The 24,551-nt window shown below is 47.6% G+C and overlaps 1 protein-coding gene across 5 annotated transcripts in view; it reads right to left on the minus strand.

Moving 5' to 3' along the window:
• The window catches only part of LOC121587949, a 66,277-nt gene that overhangs the window by 3,525 nt on the left and 38,201 nt on the right, over nt 1-24,551 (minus strand). For 3 of the 5 annotated variants that reach the window (XM_041905340.1, XM_041905338.1, XM_041905339.1), the window contains exons 4-5: nt 18,338-18,548; nt 15,816-15,896 (exon numbers count right to left, since the gene is read on the minus strand). In XM_041905340.1, the coding sequence (XP_041761274.1) occupies nt 15,816-15,896; nt 18,338-18,548 (292 nt within the window). The remainder of the gene's footprint in view (nt 1-15,815; nt 15,897-18,337; nt 18,549-24,551) is intronic. The other 2 variants (XM_041905343.1, XM_041905341.1) reach the window with 1 other exon arrangement.

Genomic DNA, 24,551 nt, shown 5'->3' on the forward strand with positions numbered 1-24,551 from the left:
TTTTGCCCATTTGCCCGGTGCGGGTTGAAAGCGGGATAATCCTACACCAAGTGGACGGATCTGCCGCGGATCCGCGAGTCCGAGCTCCGAGTACCCGAAACAGGCATTTTGGCTGTCTCGCCGTCTCGCCCTCCGTTTCCATTGGAAAAGTGGTACAAAAATTAGAATAGTTTGTGCTGGACACATCGTGCAGCAGTAATTTGGACACGTTTCGGTGTCCGGTGTCGATTTTACGGAGCGACAAAATCGAACAGCACAACTTTGCCAACTGCTCCGTACGGTTTTGCACGGAGTCGGGGCCTTTTGTCGTGTTGTCGGGTGTCGAGGCAAACTATTGTACATCGACACAATGACGCCATGATGAACGCGAAATGGTGGGGAAGAGGGGGAAATGACAATGGGGAGGTGGAGTGGGTAAAGCGGATTCGAACGAATAGTTTCCGGAACATATATTGCGAGTGCAAATTGTACGCAGCTCGCTTTCTATTGATAACGTATGTGCACGTATGACAGATATGTTACGGTGGTTTTCTAATTGGACCTTTTCCACGAGCCGGAAATGTGCTGCCCAACCAACCGGTTGTTGTAACGACCGGTGCAGCGATCGAAAGTCAAACAAAGTTTCAGCGGTGGCTTAAATGTGATGCAAATTTGTCAAGAATTTTTAATCAACTCTCTGGTCGTCTGCTGGTATGGTACTGGGGCCAGTGCAACAGCAAGACGAACCGATGTGTTTTCAAGCGCAAAAGAGTATTTGAGCGTGAATTTCAAACGCACAAAGTCATGCCGACGCTCCTGTGCGGGGATAATTCTAAGAGACCGATGTGAACAATTAGCTCACCGATCGCTGAACATCGGTGAAAATCCCTCCGGCATTTGTGAAGTTAGTTGGGTAGCTTTCAAAATCATATTAATTAATTATACATGTGTGCCAAACTGCAGCCATAATATTTACATTAAAAGAGAGATTTTAGAGTTTGCTGTGAGCATCTAATTTACAACTACATTGCCCTAAACCTGCTAAATGCTAAACCGAATGCCAACCAATCCATGAGCTCGAGATACTACAACACGAAACCTATTAACGGTATGAACGGCTCAAATTAAAATGATTACGAGCTTTCAGCCATATGCACCGTATTCAGCCCGCGGTTCGCGATTAATCATAATTTGTTAAGCGCCACTAGATTATGAACCCACCAGTGTGCAATTGTCTCGCTATTGTGGCTGTGAAGGGGTGCTATTTAGCGCACCGAATGCTGCTGTATAGTCGCATACCTGCCACAATGGAGAGCGTGCTACAAGTTCGCGCTCGCGCGGGAAAAACAAACGCAGAACATTTCCTCCGCGCTGTGGATAGATGGAAGGGAACGAGCGAAGCGAACTGATACTATCGTTACGCGGCATCGACTACACACATTCACATTCCTATCACTCCCTCCCCCCCCACCCGAATGATGGCGATAAAAGACGGATAATGACAGGATAAAACAGTGGTTAGCGCCAAGGCGAAATAAATAAGAGCAATCTTGTCTGGGGCCGTGTTTGCCGAGGCGCCACACTCGCTCGTGCGCGTAGCATCACCGTATCATCATTGTGCGCCAGAAGGATTTCTGCTGTAATAATGGGAGGCATTAAAAGTTGCCGCACCATTCCATTGCCATCGGTTTTAGGAGGGCGCGGTCGCGGCTCGGGATGATGGGGTGGATTGAAATACTTTCGATTTGTTCCCTTTGCTTCCCGGAGATGCAACAAGGTACAGAGGTACAGCATTGCGCCCGAGGTGATGGGGTATTGTGTGCCATTAGCGTGTGGTGGCGTAAATTCGTGTGTGTGTGTGTGAGTGTAGTAAGCAGGAAAGTATAACGGGATAAAGATCTGGTCGCTTGTACCAATGCGCGATCAATGATCTTGGGTACGGTCGTTCGGAGGGTGGAAATAAAATGGAGCAAATATAATAACGTTAGCGACGGAGCACGAGTCTCGTGGGGGGAGCATTGACGGGAGAGGGGAGCCGAACCTGAACATAAACATCCTTTCCCTAGGCTGGTGAATGGGGAGAAGATGGCGAAGAGGAGTAGAAGGAGAAAATCGTACGAGTAAGCGAATATGCGAACGTGCTCCATGCGAACCAGTTCCATGTTCGGTTTGCCAGATTATGAGCTTTTATTCGAGCGCACCGGAATGGCTGGCTGGCTGGCTGGTGCTGTGGCTGGTTGGAGGTTGCACTTTTTATATCTTTTAATATATGATTTACGATTGTCGTTTGGTAGAGATAGCGCAAACAATAAATGGGTTTAAAAGCGGCTGCGGGTGGGCGGCTGAGCGGCTGAGCGGGTGTGTATGTGTTCAGAGTGGAACAATTGCATCGTAGCCACGTTTTTGTTTCGCGAACCGCAGTGAATCGAGGGTCGGGTTGTTCTTTGAAAATGGATTGGAAGCAACAAAAAAAAGGGGGGGGAGAACGGCCACACAAACACACTCACACATTTGTGGAGCGTTTCTCAATGGTTGTTGTTTGTTGGTGGATTGAGAAAGTCGACTGTGAATGGTTTTAATGGAGTTATTCCAAGCTTCGGGGATGACGAGCGGGGATGATACTGCGAGGGAGAGGGACCGGGCCCCAGCAAGGTTTAAGTTTTGCTTTCACAACATCGATTCGGTTTCATCGTTTGCGTACCGACAAACGGCGGAAGGCAGAAGGAAAGGAGGGACTGTGCAAGCTTATGGGTGGATTGAAATCGATGCCGACCGTGCCCGTGTACGCGGGAGGAAGATGGTTTATAAATCACGAGTGGATTAAACCGAAACCGCTGCAGCAGTATGTGCGATACCAAAACCCGGGAGGGATTTGCTCGAATTCGTCGAACAACTGGAATGAATTAGATTGTGGTTAGCGATAGGTAGAAGTCACTTCATACCAATTAATTTGAGTGAACGATGTTTACGATGAAGTACTGGGCGTCTCCACGAAAAATTGGCGCATTGGTTTTTGTAATTATTTGTAAATATTTCTGTCATTTGGCCCTTTTTCCAGGGACTGAAACATGGGACAGAGCTGTCATAATTTAATTTTCGTAATAATTCAATGATTTAAACAAATATTCTTCAGCAACGTGTTCATAGAGCTTCCATTTCAGCGAAGTACTGGGCGTCTCCACGAAAAATGAACGTCTCAGTGATATGCTAAAATAACTTTTATTTTATTTCCCACCGCTTTTTTCGACGTGCTTACTATTTAAATTTAATCTTTTGAATGCACTACGCTATTGAAAAATAACCCCAATGTCAACTAGCTATGTTGTCACTACGAAGAAAAGCTATCCGAAAAGCTCCGTGCACTTCCGAAAAGTCAAAGTGTGCTCTGAACTGCGTGCAAAGCTCGTTCGTTCCAACCGTCTAACAGGCAAAACAAAGTAGCATGCCTGCAATAAGTATGAGGTATGACTGGTGAAATGTTTTGCATAATAGTGAAAAATTTAAGGTACACCAAACCATCAATTTTACTGCTGACTTTCGCATTCAAACAAGACCATCGTCGACTCTGGGATTCTAGTTGCCCGTTTTCTGTGCTTTTCCCTGTTGGTGCTTGCCACCCACTTACTCTCCCCCCTCGGTGGCGGGATGATTCTTTTATTTAGCGTTCAATTGAAAGCACACTTCCGGCTGCCGACGGTCGTTTGCTGAGTATCGTTTGCCATCGAGTGTCCAGTAGAGAAAAGTGGGGTCTCTGCCCTTCCTGGAGTGTATCATTATGTTTTTAGCATTCATAGCTCATACATAAACACCGAAGCAACAACATGCAGCGTTGAGCATGGTCAAAGCACCACCCGACTGCTAGTACGACAGCTAGTGTATGTGTGTAGAAGCGTATGCGAGCGTGTGTTTGTACACTTTTCCTACTTTTTGGTGTGTGTGTGCGTTTTTTCCTTCTTCTTCATTATTTCCTTGCGGCTTACGTCTTGCAAACAAATAAATCCTTTGCCAACTTCTATCATGACGGGTTTGGTTTTGCGTGTGCGGGTTTTCTCCCGCGCCAGCAAAATCACTGCCACAAAACAGCACACACAGAAAAAAAAGTTTCCTTTCTGTGTGGGCCGAACGAACGAACGGAAGAGTGGGAAAGAAGGTAGAAGAAAACAAACCACCCTTTGTCTATGGTGACTTGGATGGGTCTAGCGCACGGAGAAGCAAAAGTTTTTTATATTGTTTTTCGATAGTTTTTCTTTAGCGCGCAAATGGGCAGCACAAATGGGCCACGGAGAGAGAGTTTGGGCCGAGAACAAATGAGGAAAGAAATGGCTAGTTCGTACAAAGTCGAACGCGATCGATCGTTCGCGGGGAGAGAGATAATGTGTGTGTGTGTGTGTGTAGTTCTTATTCTTCCCTCTCTTAGTGCTTCTTGGTTGGTTGCATTATCGTGTTCGTGGTGCTGCTGTAGGAGCAAGTAATCGAGCCCGTGCCAACAATGCTTGGCAAACCGGTGACCTATGGGGTCGGCAATGAATGCAAAAGAAGGGACGCCAAAGCATCACGTAATCGACCGCGATTCTATCGACAAGACACGAGCAAAAAAGAAAAGGGAAGGACAAAACGACCGTACAGCAATATAAAAACGAAATGAAAATGCTGGTTTGCGTGCATGTAAACGGCCACACTTGGTGTTGAAATGGCCCCGCTTCTAACCATTCATTCTACCCGGCCGTGTGTGGCCGGGGTGGGTTGGAAAATTAGGGGTGTGCCTTTCTTTAGCTATCCCGCCATCGTTAATATCACTTCACGCTGCATAAATTAGAACCGACAGTGATAGTTCCATCGTGCAACCAGAGGAGAGAGAGCGATACTGTCACGGACCGTGCGAGGTGGGAGCTCGGGAGGGAGATATACTACTTTAATTTGAGTTTAATTTGCATGTCAACCCTCCGCGCCACCGGTCCGTGATTGTTGCAGCACCCACTCCCCCTCTACCGTCTAGCTGTGTGGAGCTGCTGATTTGCCTTCGCTTTCGAAATAATGTACGGCACCGAACGCTCACGCCAGCGTGTGTGGCACTGGGAAACACGGACCGGGAAGGGTGCTGTCGGCTGCAGAGTGTTATTTATTGAAAAGCTCATTCGCTTGCACGGACGCCTCGCCAGCCACGGAGGAGTCAGCCGTGGCTTGCCCGCGTGTTGTCATTAAGGTGCAGTGTGCATAACATTGGCAAACGGGTGCGCGACCGATGGCGGTGAGGCGGCCGGGGTATGTTGCTTTCTCGATTGACAATTTCAATTTTTATCAAGCCACTCGTGTCGCTTTTCAGACCCCCTTCGCGGCGCACCAGCCGCCCGTCTCGATGGTTCCGCGACAGCTACACGCACGGTCGATGGTGTGTCGTTGTTGTTCGCTCCTCATTTTATTCCGCTTCCGTTCGGTGCGACTCGGCGGTGTGTCGGTTGTTTTTCCGTTTTTTACTTTTTTTGCTCACACTTCCTACCCGGTGCATAGTTCTCACGATCGTATCAGCAGCGGCGGCGCTGCTATCAGGCTGCGTATATTTTACGTACCACACACACACACACACATACACAAGGGCGATGGAACTGGTCGTACGCTCTTCTTCCCTGCTGCTGCTGCTGCTCACGCTCATGGTAAGTAGCAAGCGCACTTTAATGATTATAAATTGAAAATGAATTTTAATGAAAACATGCAACGCTGCAACAAATGAACACCCCAGCTGGAGAGTGTGCTCGAGAGTGCATTTGGCGAGTGGGTAGGTTCCAGCTCCCCGTGTGGGAAGGGAGAGAGAACAGAAAAGGAGAGGGTTTATTTTTATACGAAGCCCGAACCCACCGCTTCGCTCGCTCGCGATGAGTTGTTGTTTCCCTTGTTGTGTTATAAAGAAAGTTTTTCCACACACACACACACACACACACAGAAAAAATGGGACCAGCGCGCAACGTTCCGGCAAGCGGTCGTGTCGATCATCTGTCAAATTTTGTGTCGGTTTCCTTTTGACAGCGCTCCCTACCCTTTTTTGTTATGTGTTTGTTTAGCAATTTAGGGGTGTGTGTGTGTGAGTGTGAAAATGTGTGAAAATTGTATCAAATTAACCTAAATAACAGACTGGAGATAGCGTGATGAACAAGATTAAGTTTGCTTGGTTGCTTTTGAGGTCGTTGTCCTAGTGTTTTGTGATAATAGAATCGGGGCGCTGCACTTGTCTAATTTTCCATTTATTCAGTCTGAAAAAGAGGTCTGCAATCGATTATAAATGAAGGCTTACATACTTCACAAAAGAACGACTCGAAGAACGTGTTTTTAATCGCGTTACGCAAACGCTGAGATAATGCGGGATGAAAATTGTATCTAAAACGGTAGAGCATGTAAATCGCATCGCCGTTTTTTTTGTAAGTTCTTTTCACGTTGCATTTAATCCCCAAAATCCCATACACGATACTACACGCCTGGGTAGGGCGTTCGATTGCGAGCTTGTTTGCGTCATTGCGTCATACTTTCCAGCGTCCAGCCACAATATCGTGCAAAGGATGTGAGCTCGTGGTACGTTTAGCGCAACCGAGGGCGTTACTGCTCGCCGGCCCCGAGTCGTTAGATGAACGATAATGATCACCATTCGTTCTGAAATCAATGCTCGGGGTTCTTTTTTTTTATCTTAATCCTCCCAAATCCTTCAGCCATTGCATGCGCAGCAAATGGGGTTTTATTTTCCGTACGAACTACAAAAAGGGGGACGATGAACACGGTTGCGCTTCTAGGGGTAGGGTCAATTGGAAATGGAAAGTCACTTTTGCACCTGCAGCGGAAGTGACACCATAATTCAATTCAGCAAAACACTTGCCCAAAAACATGTTCCACCGAAGACAATGGGTAATCGGGGCCATTTTCTTCCCGCTTTCCCCGCAGTCAATGGCTGGGGAGGAAATTCCAACCAGAATAATCACCCACAAGCCCGCCAGAGGGAAATGGAAGTTAAAGAGAGTTTGCTTGTTTTTGTTACGCCAATTCCCTAGCCGGGTTACATTAAATTAAGCGAAAGAAGAGTAGAAAAAACGAATGAGGGACCCAAATGCTGCAAAATCGCCCACCACCCGGTAGTGCCATCCACACGCGAGGTGGCGAGTGTTAAATGGGTGGAAAATAAAGTTATTCGATTCGGTCGTACGGACGCTTATAATATCATTATAATTATCCCAACCCAGGCACCCGATACCACGGCACAACGGCCAATTCGGATCGAAAGGGAGGGGGGTGGGGGGACTTTGCATTTGCATTTGTGTGTGTGATGGTGTTGGTGTTGTGCACAGGGGTGATTCACTGACCGAGGAAGTCTGCATCGGTTGTACTCGTTTTGATACGAACGGGAGAGAGAGAGATAGAGAGGGAGATGAACGGTTTTATGCGTATTCGAATGTGGCATAACAAAATTTTACTTCCATTTTTTTCTGTTACAGGAAACACTGTGCCCCCCCCCCCACTGGTATGGGGGTTTGGGAGGTGAAACTCTATCGTTTGGGGTCCAGTTTTTCTGCAGCTTCGAGATAATACAGCCTTCGTGCTGTCGGCTCGATCAAGTTCATTGTGGACTGTCCCATCGGGGGAGGGATTGAAACAACAACCCCGGGGAGGGAAAAACGTTGATAAAGGTGAACTCCACATACCCATAGGCTTACCGGAATTTTCGGAGTGGATAAAGTAGTTGCACAACGACCGATGGGTGTGTGTGTGAGCTTGCATATGCATGGAATATAAACAAATTGGCTAACGCAGGGCAAGCCCAAATGAAGCTTCCGTGTTTGCAGAAGGGCCCACTTGCGTGCGTAGTAATGTACGGGACAAAGTTCTCTTTCCCATGGAGACTCGTTGTGTGTGTGTTTGTGTGGGAGTGGTGTTTGATAAATTGTTTAAGCAAATTTTAAAGCGTACCGGTCCATAAATAATACCATTAAAAATCACTTTCTCGTACCGAAACAGGGCCATATTTCAACCCGACCACCCGGCTACTGTCGGGAACCCGTTTTGGGAATAGGTCCTACTGTTTGTGTGTGTGTTAGTATGCCTGTACGGGACACAACAGCGAGGGAGAAAACGAAAAATAGTTTAGCTAGCTGTGCTGGAACCATTTTTTTTGCCTCGCCTCCTTTGTTGCTGCTTGCAAAGCTTCCCACAGCCAGCCAGCCAACCTAGCTAGCTAGCGCTGCTGCGTAGCAAAGCAAAGGGCAAGTGCAAAAACAATCAACTACACGTGTTAGTTCATCCTGCTAGGCTAACGCAGCACCGGAGCTCCCGGAGGTGCCCGGAAAGGATGGCCGTGTTTTTGATGTAATGTATTTATAATGCGTTCCGTCGTGCGCAGGAGATGCAAATTTATTCCCAGCGCTGCTATTACCGGCACGCTGGCGCTGTGCTCTGCGGGGAGTGCTTAAAAACTTTGTACCCATCTCAGCACACACTGATTTTCTCACACTGATGCGCCCCTTACCTGACAGGAGGCGCTACGTGCATGCATACACGCACCGGTTTGAAGCCCGTCGACTGATGACGCTCAGGCCAGGCGGTCCCCGGGCGGTTCCCGGGCAGCAAAGATTAGAAATGATGGTCAATAATAATGAATGCTTCGAGATTAGCGGGGCCATTGATTTATGCAGTCTAGAGCGCGGCCATGGATGGACATTTGAATAAAGCTCGCTTGGTGCGTTTTTTGTTTGTGCATGTGTGCGTGTGTGTGCCGTGGTTGTGCCATCGAGAATAAAGTCGACAGCGGGCCATGTCGCACGGAAATCCCACGGTTTTGTTCCACGCCAGTGTGCGCCACTGTGATGATAAGTTATTGGCATCGAGCTGGGTGAGTGTTCAGCGGGGGGGTGGGGGGGGGGGGTTGGAAAGCTACCTTTTTCGATCGCATCCGTAATGTGTCCGTGTTGCGTTTTTCCCATGGCTGGTCGGATTAAGCGTGCAGTGTTCAATTAAACTGGGCTGTTATTAACTACAACTACCACCGCGTGGACTCAGCATGGGGAAAATGGGAAGCGAACCGGCAGCAAGAAGGAGTGCGGTGCGTGGTATTAAACAATTTATTGGAGGAAAACGAGTGCACGGATTGGTAGCGTTCACGGACAAGAGTCCTCTCAAATTACGAGCAAAATAACCCCCGTTTTCCCGATAGATATCTAGCTTACCGTCCACCTGTACGTGTGTGTGTGTGTGTTTGTGCACGATTAAGTCCAACAGGAGTCACGTAAATCAGCCATCAGTCGGCTGAATGGGGAAAGCGTTCCCGGGGCGGAAAGGGTTTAAGAGCATTAAATTGAGTGCAATGATGCGGATCAGTAATGAATCTCGAATGGTTGCACTTAGCGGGGAGTCACCATGGCAACGGAGCGTGCATCCGCGACCGTACATGAGACGAATCGGGCGGATCAGCATTAATCCTTCCTTTCTATTCATTCTCTTTCCCTCTCTCTCTCTTTCTCTTTTGCAGTTGAGCATAGTGCGCGAATGCGAATGGGTAAATGAAGTACACACATATTAGTCAAAACGATCTTAACAAGCGCTTTGCTTTGGCACACGCACAGGCGCGTTGCATTAATGCCGCGAGTCCTGCGCGTTCTGCATAAATCCTCCATTAGCAAGGTAAATTTCACCTAATTGGGATCTCATCAGCCGTACCAGATCGCTACCGAAACGACGGCCAGCGTTGCTTCCGGCAGCGCTGCTTTGATGTTGATGGCGACAAACTCATTCACTCCGGGACGCGTTCCGCGGCTCGCGGGCAATGGAAACTAGCTAGTCACGCGGTGACACACGGAGGATTAGCGAGGGGCGAGCGATGCAACCACTTCCTCGGAAGATGAATGCGCGCTGCTTCCGCTTTGGATTGCCAAACGAAAACACCCCATCGCAGCACCGGGCGGAGGATTATTTATTCAAATTTATGATCGTTTCCCGGTGGAGATCGTGTTCTGCTGTCGTCTCATTCATTCCCGCGCATATGACGACGATGATGATGCTGATGATGACGAGAATGACGAGTTTCGGTGACGGTCCAAACGCCCCATGGGCCAGTGTGCGTTGCAGGAAGCGGGTGCAACTCGAATGGCCGCCCCTCCCAGCAGAACACAGCAACATATTTATGCACATGAAAAGACGCTTATTTATCATTCGCCATTGTTTTGACGTTTAAGTAATTGCGTTCTGCATGTACGACACTCCTAATGCTCGCAGTGGTGGTCGTATCAATCCTTCCATTTCTTTCCGCCCTCGTCCGCGCGTCCGCGAGGCGAAATTGGAAACGTTCGGTTCGGTTTGCATGTGTCGCGCATGTGGTTGGTTGCAATATAAATGTATACTTAAGCCGGCCGTGCAGAACCCGAGACGCTTGCAAGTGTATGTGTGCCATGTTACAGGCGCGTTACGCTGGGCCCTTCGTGTGCTGTCAGAGCCCGAGAGCTTGAGCTCAAAGCGCACGACAGATAGATAGTGTAATTCAACAGATAACAGCACATCTAACAGTACTGGCAGCAGCAGCAGCAGCAGTTTACAAGAAAAGGGAACCGGCTCGGGGTTCCTTTGCCTCCAAAAACGAGCCACAGCACCGTGTGGGATTTTGCAAACAAGTCCACCAACAATACAGCGAACGGAGCAAAAAAACCTTCCCACCCGGCACCCGGAAGTTGACTAGAATCCTCACATAAAGGAAATGATTTATTGCACACTGCAGCACGGATTATGTCGCCTGTTGTTCGGAACGGGAGCCGATTTTTTGTCCGCTGACGGGCGGGAGGATATTTGTTTGTTCATGTTTTAGTTTCGGTCGGTCGGTCGGTCGGTCGGTCGGTGGTTGGCATCTAATATTCTTACAACGGCGAGAAGAATTTAGCCCGTTCCCCGCGCCCCGGTCTGTCGCGTAATCTAGCACTCACAAGTTTTGTCACACTATTCGATCCCTGTGGAGGGTAGCGGAGGGCGGAGGGGAAGTCGCTGGAAGGCGGCAGGCTGCGATGAGTTTCGAAACGGAGATGTTTTAGGAAATGGCTGTTGGAAAAACAACATGCGAACTGCGGGTAAAAACTGTTCCGTTTCGCACCGTCAGATGAAGTTTTCGTGAAGCTCACATGGCGTACAAGCACAGACACACACACATGTACGGCTCTGTTGCGCACTATCGAGCATCGAGCATTTGCATAATAGATAAACTTGTGCTCAACTTGTGTACGCCCGGCTAAGTCCCGTGCGCTCGGTGTCCCTACGCAGCAATGTCGGCACGTCAAAAAGTCATTGTGGCAGTTAAAGATTACGTAGCTTCCGTTATCCCGGCTCGGCATTCTTCATTCGGCGGTGCACACAAAAAAGGGGTTTTAAATCATGATTTTTCTCCCAGCCATTTCCGCCGTACCGTTTCCCCCGAAGAGTCCTCCACGTTCTGCAACGGCAATGTAGCTTCGGTAATGGAAGCGATACAATTCAAAAATTGAAAACCATTCCCAATCCTGGATTGTGTTCTTTTGTATGTGTGTGTGTATGTGTGTGTGAGTGGGGGGGGGGAGTTGCTTGTAGAAGCCAAGCAAATAGGAAAGACTTTTCTCTTGCACTGTTTACCGGTTTGACGTGGAGCACTTTTTTTATTATTAAACCATTTTCCTCACCCCGGTGCTTGTTTTTTCCACCCACCCCACCGGACCGGGGGTGACCACGGACCGGGCGGGTTGTGTTGCATTTGTGGCCAGGGAGTCGTCTCCTCGTCGTGCGGATGAATTATGGGCGTTATTGTTGCTGTCAGTTGGGTAGTTGTGGGATTTCGGTTGAAGTTTATTTGTGCCAAACTGTTGTGTGCTTGCACGGAAGGGGCAAATTTGTAACTCGTTTGGCTTTCGCATCGCGATTGTGCTCGAGGGCAGAGGGCGAGGGCTCGGTGCACCCGGTAGCCCTGCGGGTGGGAGTGAAAAATAGTGCAGCAAATGATTGTGAAGAATTACATTCATGAGTATGAAAAATGATACTGCATTCAAATGAATCATTCGACGGTGGCGGGGAAGGCACAAGCGAGCACCAGCTTTTCGGGCTGTGCTTTTGATGGGAGAAGTTTTTTATGAATTCAAATTAGTTTGGGAAATAGTTTACACGATAAAGAAGATGGAAAACTGGCTTCTCTTAGGAACAAATCGTTTCCAAGTTGGCAAAGTCAGCTTAGGGCTGTGTGTAGTGCGTTACGTGTTCATTTTCAGTGTGTCTTTGCCATTTAATCTTGCCAGGATCTTGATTTGACCACAGCGACATACTCTTCGAGCGCTACGCTATGGCTGTTGTGTCTCACAACTCTATTAGATCACGCATTCTTTTTCAGATAAGATTAATATTTAAATACTTCTACTCAGATTTGGCTTTTCAGTTGTAAAAGGTATGTTTGAAAGGTCTTTCTACTACGTTTCATTCTTTACGTTTATAGTAATCTAAACAAAATGTCTTTTGCTACATTATCGTCTATGACTCACCATCATTTACCCTATTACTGTTTGCTGAAATCGAAGATCCAATCCAATTTACTTTCGAAATGGTTCTATTACAGCCATCCGCCGGAGCGCACATCGCCCAAGCCCGTGAGATAGAGGCTTCAAATCATTCGGTAATCCTCAATTTGGGCGCACGTTGATAAGGTTGGCTTTAATTTTAAAACGTTGCCCCGCTCTCACTTTACTATCTTTCGCGGTTGGGCTTTGCAGCTTATTTGGTGATGTTGGAGTTTTCACACTTTTTGTCAACAACTGCCGCACGATTACTGGCGCAAACCGAAATGTAAACCTTTCCTCTCCGCCTCCCCCCCACCCGAGTGCCAGGTTAGGCGTATTCCTTCCTTCGAAAACAGCAGATAGCGTAACGTACGCGATTCCAGATAGTCGACCGGCATGAAAACATGAGCGAGTGTGTTTGCTGCTTCAGTGGGGCGGAGTGTGTGTGTGTGTGTGTGTGTGTGTGTGTGTGTATGTGTGTGTGTGTGTGTGACAATGTAAGGCGATGTTACCGATTAAGGATTTCGCTGGTTGTCGTGTTCCATTTACAATACCGTCCCATATTCTTGCCGTCAGCGAGCGAGTCCGCTTACAAGGCCCGCCCGGACACCGTTGATGACAAGGAGGCATCTACGACGACAGAACGGTTCGGTGTCATGAGCCAGGGCAAAATCGAACCTTGAACGAGTGCCAGAGAGCAGACGGAACGATCGCTTCGGTGGCATTCTGGAGAACATAGTAAGTAAATGAAGAGTTCGCTCCGCGCTGCTCAAACACCGTCCGGCTAGCGTGACCACAATGTACGGATCAGTTACCTGCGGCAACGTGGTCGTGGGTCGAGAAAGCAGAGCCTAGCTCACACGTCGACGAAATGAAAGAAACGCCGAGAACACACGGTTGCTTGGGAAGAAACCGAAACCGAACGCTTTGGATACGTTCTCGTGTTTCACATAACATCAAAACCTCCAAGAAAGTCATGGTTCGAGCACATGGAGGCGCCGGAGCATACATTCCTCGAAGTGCTTACCGCTTGGTGTGGTTTCGGTTTCCGTTCGTTGGATTCACACTCGCACACGCACACACACAGATACAGCCTGCATCGTCACGCCACATGTGATGCTAAATGAGTGTGACTTGAAAAACAGTTAACGCTTAGGAAAATCCATCTCCAAACTCGAAATCCGGCACGAAAGCGGACGCCGCAGATGCGATGGCACACGCCGACGCCTTCGGCAGGGAAAAGGTGATGTGTCGTGTTTGCTTCGGGAAAATTAAATGACAACGACAAAGCAAACGACACTTTCAAAGTGTCGGGCGGTGGGTGAGAGATGAGTTCCGAAGAACTAGGTGGCAGCAAATGGGGCCGGATATCAAGTTTTGCTCGCTAGAACGTGCAGCGGCTTAGGCGAAAGGATAAACAGCACAAATGACTAATGAAAATAAATGGCCCTCAGATAAGATGCGATGCGGTGCTGTGACGCGTGTGGTCTTTCGCCCCAATCCGACGTTCGCCGGGGGGCGTTTAAAAAGAACCCACAGCACGAATGAAAAGTGACAAAATGGTCGCATCATACGAGTGACAATGCGTGTGCGTGTGTGGGTAATGTTTTTTCAGCCTTCCGAAAGTCATCATAGTCGATGGAAGGGGGGGATGGACGGCTCCATTCTTATTATGATTATGTGCAAAGACAATGGCGTATGTGTGCCCGTACAGTGACGCTCGAAAGTGTGTGCAGAAAATCTACTCCGACGATGACGATGAGCCAGTGTGCCCGACTGACTGAGGCGTAGTCTCATGACAGTGACATGCCAGTTACGTCGCTCGCCGTCAAACTGCACAGACAGCGGGGGAAATTAATACCATCTGCAAACAATTTGTAGCAATTGAAGCACATTTTATGGCACTTAAAAATGTGACATCTATGGCCGGGGACGTGCCGGGGAAGAAATACCACCGGATTCGTGAGAAATAGCCCACTTTGTATCGTAATTAAATTTCTTGCAACAAAAAGGAACCCTCTTCGATTGCAATGTCCCTGCAAGACCAGGAAGAAAGAAAGAAAAAAAAGGAATATCATTTGTAGTCCGCGATTGCCGGGCGGAAACGACAAACCCCTGACTGTTGACGGCACGATGGAACACATTTATCGGGAATTGGCGCGCGTCGCTTCGCGTTCGTCTTCGATTTTTCATTTCCTTCCGGCGTGCCAGCATAATAAGGATGTTTCGCTGTACAAATGGCCCTCAATATGGTCGGCTGGTTTAATGGTTTTTTTTGAAAGGCAATGGCACCAGAATAAGAGAATGATGTCCGAAGAGGAGGCTCGCATCCGAAAAAGGATCGCAAATATTGTTCGAAGGAATTTCCCATTTTCCATGCAAAACTACACCCCGTGAAAGATGCTCTTTATTAGGAAAATTACATTACGGAGCTGGAGCTGGCTGGTTTCTTTTTGTCGGTTCCTTTTGTTTGTGCGTGCGTGTGTGTGTGTTTGCACTGGACGATCCCTGAAATGAAGCAAATAAAAAGCAAATCTTTCCCTTTTTGTCAGGCTGAACGATTTCTGGGAACAGTTTCATTGAAGCCAAAGAGACGTCGGTGCGGACACGGACGCAGGCAGAAGGGCAAAGTCATATTAGGTCTGTTTGGGGCGGGAGCGAGGTTCCTGTGATGCTATTTTTAAACCGATGATTTGTGAAAGGTAAACCTGTGTGCCGCCTCTGTCGGCGTTGGATTGGATTTATTCACGGTTGGCTTAGCTTTGAAATGAATTAAATCCACATGGAGCCATTGCTTTTGTTCTTTTCCAAGTATGAATATCTCTCTCTCTTTGACCCAACCACCAAATGATTGTTAGGGGTTTTGCTGATAAATGGTATGAAAAAAAAATACGCTCTCGGGAAAAACAATGTGCGCGTTGTTAATGCATTCGAGCTAATCCTTGGTCGGGAGCTGAGCGTTAAAATAATGCTCTAGGTGCTCTGAACTTTAACCTTCACCGAACCGGCAAGGGAAAGCATGAAAGTCAAAGCCCTTCGGTGCACCCTTTCCTCTCGCTCACTGTTTGCTTACGGTATTAAAAACAGCATTTGCTTGAAGATATATAATGTGGTATTGTTGAGCATGGCTTTGGCGGTAAAGGTAAAACTAACCGTACTACGTTATTTTGGCTCGGGAACTGAAGAGGGGTTGTGGGTGGAATAATAGAAGGACTCTCTTCTGACTATACATGTGTGTATGTGTGTGTGTGTGTGGGGGGGGATAGGGGGATGGAACAGGAAAGCTGAAGCTGAAAAAATATGATCCATTACCTAGTCCAATGGCACCGATAAAGTGCTTTCCTCCAGTGTTTGGACCATACTTGGAGAAATCTTGGGCAAACTCTCGTTCATCTGTTCGGCATGCGGGTGAAAAAGAAAAAAAGACAGATAAAGAGAAAAAAGACAGAGAGAGAGAGTGAGTGAGTGAGTGAGCGAGAGAGTGAGCATGAGAACGGTTGCAGGAGGGACGGAAAGGTTGGGATGGGTAAAAATGAATAAAAACGCAAGCAGCAGGATCAGATGAAAAATTGCTTGTTTTGTCGGAACTTTTGTCCGTGGAGCGGTAGGAGCAGCAGCAACCCCCCCTCAGCAGTGCCTGAGCCGGCCCGCGAGGAAAGGGGGCAAGCGGTCATGATCACGTAGTAGCAAATGGAATAAAATAAAACAGCTGCAGCGGGAAGAACAAGGGGGTTCAAGAGTGGCCAGCGAGACCATGCGGGAGAAGGTGAAATGAAATAAGAAAGGTTTGAGAACATAAAATCCTGTCAAGGTGTGATCAAGGGGCGTGCGGGGAGGATGGAAAAGGGAAGAAATCGAGCTTTTAATGGATTTTTGGGGCGGGTGGTGGGTGGTGGCCTAAAACCAGACGGCCAGATTTCGAGAGGAGCAAGATTTATTTCTAGCGGCAAGGTTCGCACCCCGAGGCTTTGCACGACCGAGTTGACAAAACATTGTTTTGCTGCAGATTTATGTGTTATTTGGAAGGTGTCGGATGGGCTGGTGACTGTGGTGTGGCACACACACACGCATGGAGGCTAATATATTATCTGTTTGCTTAGACAACCAGGAAAGGAGACGCCTAGTTTTGCTTACCAAATATTACCAAAATGTTTCCGTAAACAGTACAGGCCGACGACGAGCGATGGTGAAGAATTTAAGGTCAGAAAATCACTCATTCCCGTCATGGTTCTATGCTCTTGCTCAAGCTACCACTTCTACGCAACCATCTTACGGCCATGCGCTCCAATGAATGCTTGACTGATTGCGTATAAGCTTAATAAACATGTAATAAATTGAATGACAAACGATCTTTATTGTTGTTTGCTAGACTCGAGATCAATGGCCATCGCCCAAGATACATTCTAGCAAGCAGCATTTCCCCTCTGTGTCTATTCTACCCACCGGCTCCCTTCCGGCTCCACCCAAAGTTGATTATAAACGTCCGATTTCCCCACGGACCGTGGCACCCACAATAATAAAAAAAGAATACATTTTCCAATGCCGTCCACTTTGTGAGGGTTTTTGGTTTGAAAATCCATTGTGCTGAAACATCTTCATTCTCCACCCCGCGGCTCACCATCGACCACCTCTAGCCGGCGCCGTGCTGGTGCTGAGAAACCAAAAATCCTTCCAACTATTCGCGTAGAACCGTCCGGAAATATTGGGACCAGAGCATGGCGGCAGTACGGCCAACGGCGATACGTGGTAGCGTTTGGAGGGAACCCCCCCCCCCCCCCCCCGGAAGCCCAGAGTCAAGCGGAAAAGGTCACCCAAACTTTGATACTTCAACGCAAGGCTTCCTTTTATCCTTGACCTTTCGCTGGGGTCGGGTTTCACTATGCCCTCTGGGTGTTGCTCGCCGTTGGGACGTGCATTTCCGCCTGGGCGGGCTTTTTTCTTTTTTTTGTGTCGTTGTTGCGTAGCGAGGAGCATTTTTCCTCCCCCTTTACATTACGGACTCGAAGCTATCGAACCGGTTGACAAAATCGACGCTATTGTTCGCTTACAAAAGGGCTAGCTGATCGGAAAGACGATGTCCAAGTTTTGAGGAGGAGTCGGCGTGATGAGATGGGTATGTGTATGCTTGTGTGTGTGTTGAGCTCAGAAATAGTTCCTATTGTCTGTTCTATTTGTACTCTTTGGCTGGAAAACACACCAGGCTGTTGTGCGATAAGCTGTGCTCAAGGTTTTTTCGAATGTCCTAAAAGATTAGACCACAGCCATTTGTAGATCAGATCGGTACGACAGATGACTGAGGCGTTTTTTGCGAATGGATTATAAACCGAGAGTACTGTCCAACAAGTTAAACTAAAGGAAATCCTTTTTGCTACAGTGATGCTCTATGAAATTGTAAGTAAAAATTTCGCTTTGAGTGATTTTCAATGGAATATGGCAATCTACACACTCGCAACTGTTTGCATAAGTAAAAATCATGCTCTGTACTCGACTACTTCCACTAACAAGGCTCTTCTTAAGCTAAGTGAAAACTGTATCAAATTAAGAAAAAGTCACACGATAAAAGCATATTAATATTCTAAAAAACCCTGTAACAAATCTGTCGTCGTTTAAACTCACGAAAAACACTCTGAACAAAGGAAATAAGAATGATAGAAAAGGAAAAACGATAAAGAAAAAAACACGAATACACGTGAATAGCATAGAGGAAAGCCAATCGCCGGCATTAAGAAGGATAAAACAGCAAATGGGGACAACTAAAGGCGCAAAGGAAACGCAGCGGGAACACGGTGGGATATCCTGCCTTCTCTTCGTCCCAACCTCGAGACGCTACTGACCTGTGACGTCCAGATAAACGGCGAGATTTATTTTCGGCTCCGTGTTCACCTGACACTCATAAATTCCGCTATCTTTCTGCTGTGCATACTCAATTTTCAGATCCCAGTCGTCCGAGTCGGGCGGATGGATTACGGAGAAGCGCTGATCGCCGGTGTAGGTGTAGATGTTGGACGTCAATATGTGCAGGTCCCGCTTGCGCATCCAGGACACCTGTAAGTGCAGGGGAGAAGGAGAAGAGAGAGAGAGAGAGAGAGAACGAAAGAAAGAGAGAAGAGGAATAGAATTCCCGTTAATTGCCAGTTGAAACTGTAGAGACATTTAGTTTAGACAGGATTCAGGGGTGCTTTTTTGTGTCTAAATTGAAGCATTTAAATATTTAATTACATTACAGAACAGGTGACAGGAAAGGGGAAAATACGGAATGGCACACCATAAACCGTTACCAGCGTCATATATTTCAATATTGAATCAATTTGATGTGACCGCAAGCATCGCGTGATGGCGAGATCATAATTTTAACGAGGTATTAAATTGTGTTAAATGCGAGGATAAAATATATCCACCCATGGACGGGCTAGTTGTTGGAAATAATTTGCCTAGCCGCAAAACTGCAATAGGTAATATATTAATGTTGGGCGATCGTTCAATTGCATGGTTTGCTAAATCCTTTAATCTGTCAATCAAAAGCGGTGACCGCGCTTATGGTGCCGCTTTTATCAACAGTAGTTGACCACTGCTCTATGATTTGCCGCGTCACACGACTAGTACAATAAATAGCAACTAGCGAAATCTCTTGAGCTGATTTTGCGATCGTTACATTAATCAATTTGTGTCAAATTTGTATTCATGTTCCTCTATTCGGTGGCAGCAGTCCAAGGGATAGAAAAAAAATGTCTATTTTTCCACCATCAATTTTAATGGCTTCAGCTACTTTGGAGCACGGCCACGTGCTGTTTACAAAAAAATGGAACACGGGACAAAGAGCGGTGAGGTTACATGAATCAATTAATCATAATGCGTCATAAAGTTCGGGGAAAACATTCTACCGTTGCACATGAAAAATGTCTGTGTGGATGCGATTGAGGGAGGTGTTTGGACAAAAAAAAAGGTTCACTGACTCGTTGATACAGGACAGTGCCGTTTGAACCGTTCGAACGCTGCATAAACGCATCATGCATCGAGAACGCGCAGCAAAGATACAACTTGCATGAAGGGCCCGCTCACTGCAGCCGTCATGAAGCAGTGGACAGTAGTAGAATAGAACGCTTTTGTTTGCATTTCCGGTCGCTGGTATTGTGCATGTTTTGTGTGTCTCTTATGTTTTTTTGTTCAAATGTGCGTGAGTGCGTCTGTTCACTGCAAAGCCAAAAACCTTCTGCGTCTCGCGTTCGGTCGTGCGAATCGGCCACGACGGTTGGCGAAACAATGCAACTTTGTTCTTGGGCCGTCCTTTGACACGCGTGAATAAAGCATAACGGGTTGGTGGTGGTGTTTTTTTTTTTTCAATACATATTTTTCATCGCCCTTTTGCCAACATTCTATATCAACCAGATCTTTGCCGGCGTTCGATACGATCGGCAGTGCGCGAAGGCTTTCGGAAGCGAAGGAGCGGAATTTTCAACTGAACCATTCCGATTGTCTGCACCCGCCTAACGTGGGCGCGCGAAACATCCATCCGTATCCGTGTTCTACCGGGGTTCGGGGTGGCTGCTGGAGCCGAACGGAACAGTGACTGAAACGGACCACTGAGCGTGCAGCGTGCTGGCGTGCCGATAGAAACACTCCAAGCTCCCAGAGCGCCACATCGCACGTAAGCGTGTGTGTATAGGCGGGCTGTGTTCGCAAGCATGACGAAAGGTGACATCATGGCAGGACATACACCACCCCAAGACACACACAAGCTCGCATATGGCGACAAATGGCACACGAGAGCGATGCAGCACAGCAACACAAATTGATGAATTATAGACTGAATATTTATTTCGCGAATTTTCCATTCGCATCAAAAATGTAGGCCCATGTGTCTGGCGGAAAGAATGTGCTCTCGCACGATGCTTATTTTGCACAACACCAGGGTGGATATTCACATACCGCCACATCGCAAAGAAGGCCAACAAGAGGGTGCGCCATCGGGCGGACGGACAGATGAGAAATGATGGGAAAAATGTCAGCTCAATTTGATTTTCCGGCGAACTGACGATTCACTGCGAATGCTTTTTCTGTGTTTGTGCTACTTATTTTGGTCTCATGATAATTTCAACTATTTTTGGTTGTTTTTCGTCGCGTGTTTGCATTTTTTGTGTGTGTGCAACTGATGTAACTGATAGAGTCGCCAGCGCGGAAGGCGTGGAACCGTGGAGATGGAAAATATTCGATGAATATTAACATCCGAAAACAGAGCAGGACACCAACCAGCAAATGAGTTGCAAACGGAGCAAACATATTTACCCCCAGCCCCGGGGCAAACGTCAAGCGAGTGAAGGATAATTCGTTTATGCAACGGGTATCGGGTGCCTTAATGTAGTTTCAACCACTGTTCCCGACCGAACGGGTCGACGGGTCAGGTGTCACTTTAAATTACTTAGAGCTTCAAAGCTATGAGGTAAGAAAATTTGCTTCAGCTTCGAAGCCCGCAAGCTATAACCAGAACATACAGAGCAGTTTTCGAGATGCAAATGGATAACTGAAAGCCATCACAAACAGCGAAGAAGACATCATTTGCAGCACTAATTGGAGGGTAATATCTTTTTTTATTATTATTAATATCATTACGCATACACACATAGACGCACAATCTCATTAAGCATTGCGGCAATGATTTGACGCATGTGATAGGAACACATCCACCAACAGTTTGTTCCCCACAGGGCACGTTCCAGCCAGTAGATGGCATTTCATAGCCCGCGGGCTTCTGTGTCCTTTGTTGACTTTTTCGACAAAAATTCGCACCGACGGGCAAATAGAGAGTTTTGAAACGGGGAAAACATTAACTCAATAGCCTGGGCGAAGAAAGGCTACACCGTGTGCAACTTTGTTCGTGCGTGTGTGTGTTTGAGGGAAACTTTTCCTCCCTTTAATTAATGCGCACGTAAGTAAGCGAGTGTATGGCGTAGAGAATCTCACGCGTTGTCATCGATGAAGGGTAAATGCTGCGGGAAAGCGGCAGTCAAAGATGATTCTATTACTGTTACGAACAACGCAATAGACGGTGCGCAATCAGTCAGCCGCTTATGGCTGAAAGATAAATATGCCCCGCGTTGCTCCAGTTGCACAGTCCACAGTCCGTTTTACTGCACACACAGGAAGTGAAGCTGCGAAGCGTGACAAACTTTTGCCGGCAGAACCAAATTATTTCCTCACATCTATCACACATGCTGGCTGGAGCGTACGGAACCGGAAGGCTATTGCACTGCAGGACGATTTGTGGTCGTCGATGGAATCGATTGGCCGTCAGAGCGGAAGCAGAGGCGGACGGATTTTATGGGCGTCTTAGCCGACGGCCATAAGACGTGGCATAAATTGAGCTAACCGAGCTATTGGCCGGGCCCGTTTCGGCTGCCAACGACGGGCGCAAGACAAAACCACATGAACGGCCGAGCTTTGCTTTGCGCACTGATATATTATTTTTCAATTATCGGAGATTTATTTAATTAAGAAAATCATTTACGCTTTTATCATCCCGGCTGACGCTGCCGGCGTTTATCCGGTGTGTGTGTGTGGGTGCGTTTTGCCCATATGTCTTTCGGTACGGCCGCAACGGAACTGCACGATTAACCGCGTCACGTGAGCGTTTCCGGGGAGCTGTTCCGAGGAATTGTTGGCGAATTGTTGCTAGACGATGTTGATACGATTGATTTGCAAGAAGTGCGATGTAGAGCACACGCGAGAGACGAGATCGATAATTAATTTCATCAGTTTGATAGATTTCCAGCGCAGGCAAAATGCCCCAAATGTGTTCCAAATCGCACAAACGTTCGTCGGTAAATCATGGTTTTGTATATTTTCGGTAATTTTAAGAAACGTTACTGCGCTTAGAATGTGCTTGCTGTTACACGTATTCTAACGAACAGTATTCACGTCCTGAAAACACTTTTACAGCAACTATGCCAAACCCCCAAACAGCTGGTGGGTTCTGGATAAACAATTTTGAGGATAGTTAATGCGCAAACATACACGCTCGGCACGGCTGCACTTGGTCCGCGTAACCTACATCCGCATCCAGTTGGCGTGCTGAGAGCGGCTAGATTTGCGCCTACCTTCAGGCGTTCGTGTATTATGTTCGGTCGGTTTGACTCGCTCGTTCGTGTGTACTACGCCATCACACCGCACGCATACACACCGACACACACACACATACACATGCAAAACGCTACCTACGCACATGTAAGGCGACTGGGTCGCTGGGTGTAATTAAATTCTGCATCCCAAGGCCCGAGGGGCGTCAGCGTGTAGCACCAGTTGTGCCACACGGATTGTCGCTCTCAGCAGGAAAGTTGGTCATGGTAGTTGGTGGGACGGATAGAGGGCACGCGGGGTGCGCTGCAATGTCGTGGAATTCAATTAGTAACCTTGCAGCACTACGGGAGGGCGAGGAAGGAGCGCTCGCTTACTTAAATTATGACATAGCAGTGGCGAAGAAATGGCGAAGAAATTCGTGCATTCCGTCATTCTGCGACAAATCGTTGAGGGAATGTCGAAATTTCGGGTCGAACGCTTTAAGGCTCATCGATCGAACGCGCAGCAACACGTTGCCATTTGGGGCCTTTGTTCCGCCGCCGTCAGACTCGGCAGTGCCATGGCTTGGTCTAATCCATCACACAGGATCGGTTCAGTGTTTGCGATTCACGTTGAGCATATAGGCTGATTGATTGATTTAATCATCTGTTAAACAGTTTATATGCGAATAATTTAGCTTGCCGTAGCGACAATGGCGAGCGGCGTAGCTCGGCGTGAATGGGTTTCTGCACACATCCATCGATCCCGTCCGATCTGATCCCGGGATGGGCTCGCTGGCTGGTTCGGCGTTGCTGTCTGTTTAAATGGACCGGGAAGAGAGCGGGCGAGTGTGCTGAAGTACGCGAACGAGTGTATAATAATAGCTAATGATGGATTTCAAACGAGCACGGGATGGTACACGTCAGTCGGTCGGACTTTTCGATGTTGTGCTGCGATCAATCGAGCGCACTGAGGGGCGCATAATCACAGGCCGCGCGTTTCCATCCGATTAGAAACCAGTGATGCTAGCGCTTTTGAATAAATCGTGAAGATAACATTCCATTAGTGAGCGGATTCGATGGCTAATTGGGTTTGAAACCGTTTCAACCGTCGACCGAAACCGTTCTACCGGCTTTTAATCACTGTAAACAGTTCCACACTCGCATCGCTGTAAACACTGCCAACCACGCCTCCTGGCAGCGACACACACACAAAGGGCAGAACAGGAAACGTTTACAGCATTCTCGAGAGCACCGACGACGGCTCCTTCCGCAGTTGTTTGGCAGTTCTTTCGCTTCCATTATCACTCGGTGGCAGTTGAGCAACTTTCGAATGTATAAATTAGCCCTCGATTCGCACACTCCGCACGATGGAACACATCCAAGTGCTTCGCCAAAACATTCGCCACACGCGCGGGCAAAAACTTAAAACACAAAAACCTGCACATATCTTATGAGTTATGACATCGACTTTCCGGTCGTCGCTCGACGTAGCGGCAGTGCCGTGGGGTTGGACCAAAGTTTTCTTTTATTTTTTGGTCGAAAGTTCACTACCCGAAAGTTGCCTCGCACGGGCTCGCGAAGGGTTCTGAAGATTGGGTGGCTTTACCATGTTTTGCTCGGATACGAAGACACGTGCGGTAAGATGTAGCCCACCGCAAAAAGGGACTGCCGTCTACGGTGCAGCCTCTTACAGTTCCTTACCCTAAACTCCCTACCGAAACCGACACTGCACATAAATCTGGCTGCTCGATGTCGTGTTGGAGCGTGCGTTACGTGGCGGTTGGTTCGGAGGTTTGGTTTTAGCTTGCTTTATTTGTTTGAACACTCCAAACATGGACTGCAGAGAAGTGGCTGAAAGCACACATACACACACAATCACACGGAGTGCATGATGATTTATTTTAATGTATTTCCTTTTATACCATTTCCTTGTTTTGGTGGGCAGTTGGCGTGGTGCGCGGTGTTAAAAGCAAATAATTTTAGAAAGACACTGGCT

The sequence above is a fragment of the Anopheles merus genome, chromosome 2R (assembly GCF_017562075.2).
Source record: "Anopheles merus strain MAF chromosome 2R, AmerM5.1, whole genome shotgun sequence".
Lineage (NCBI taxonomy): Eukaryota > Metazoa > Arthropoda > Insecta > Diptera > Culicidae > Anopheles > Anopheles merus.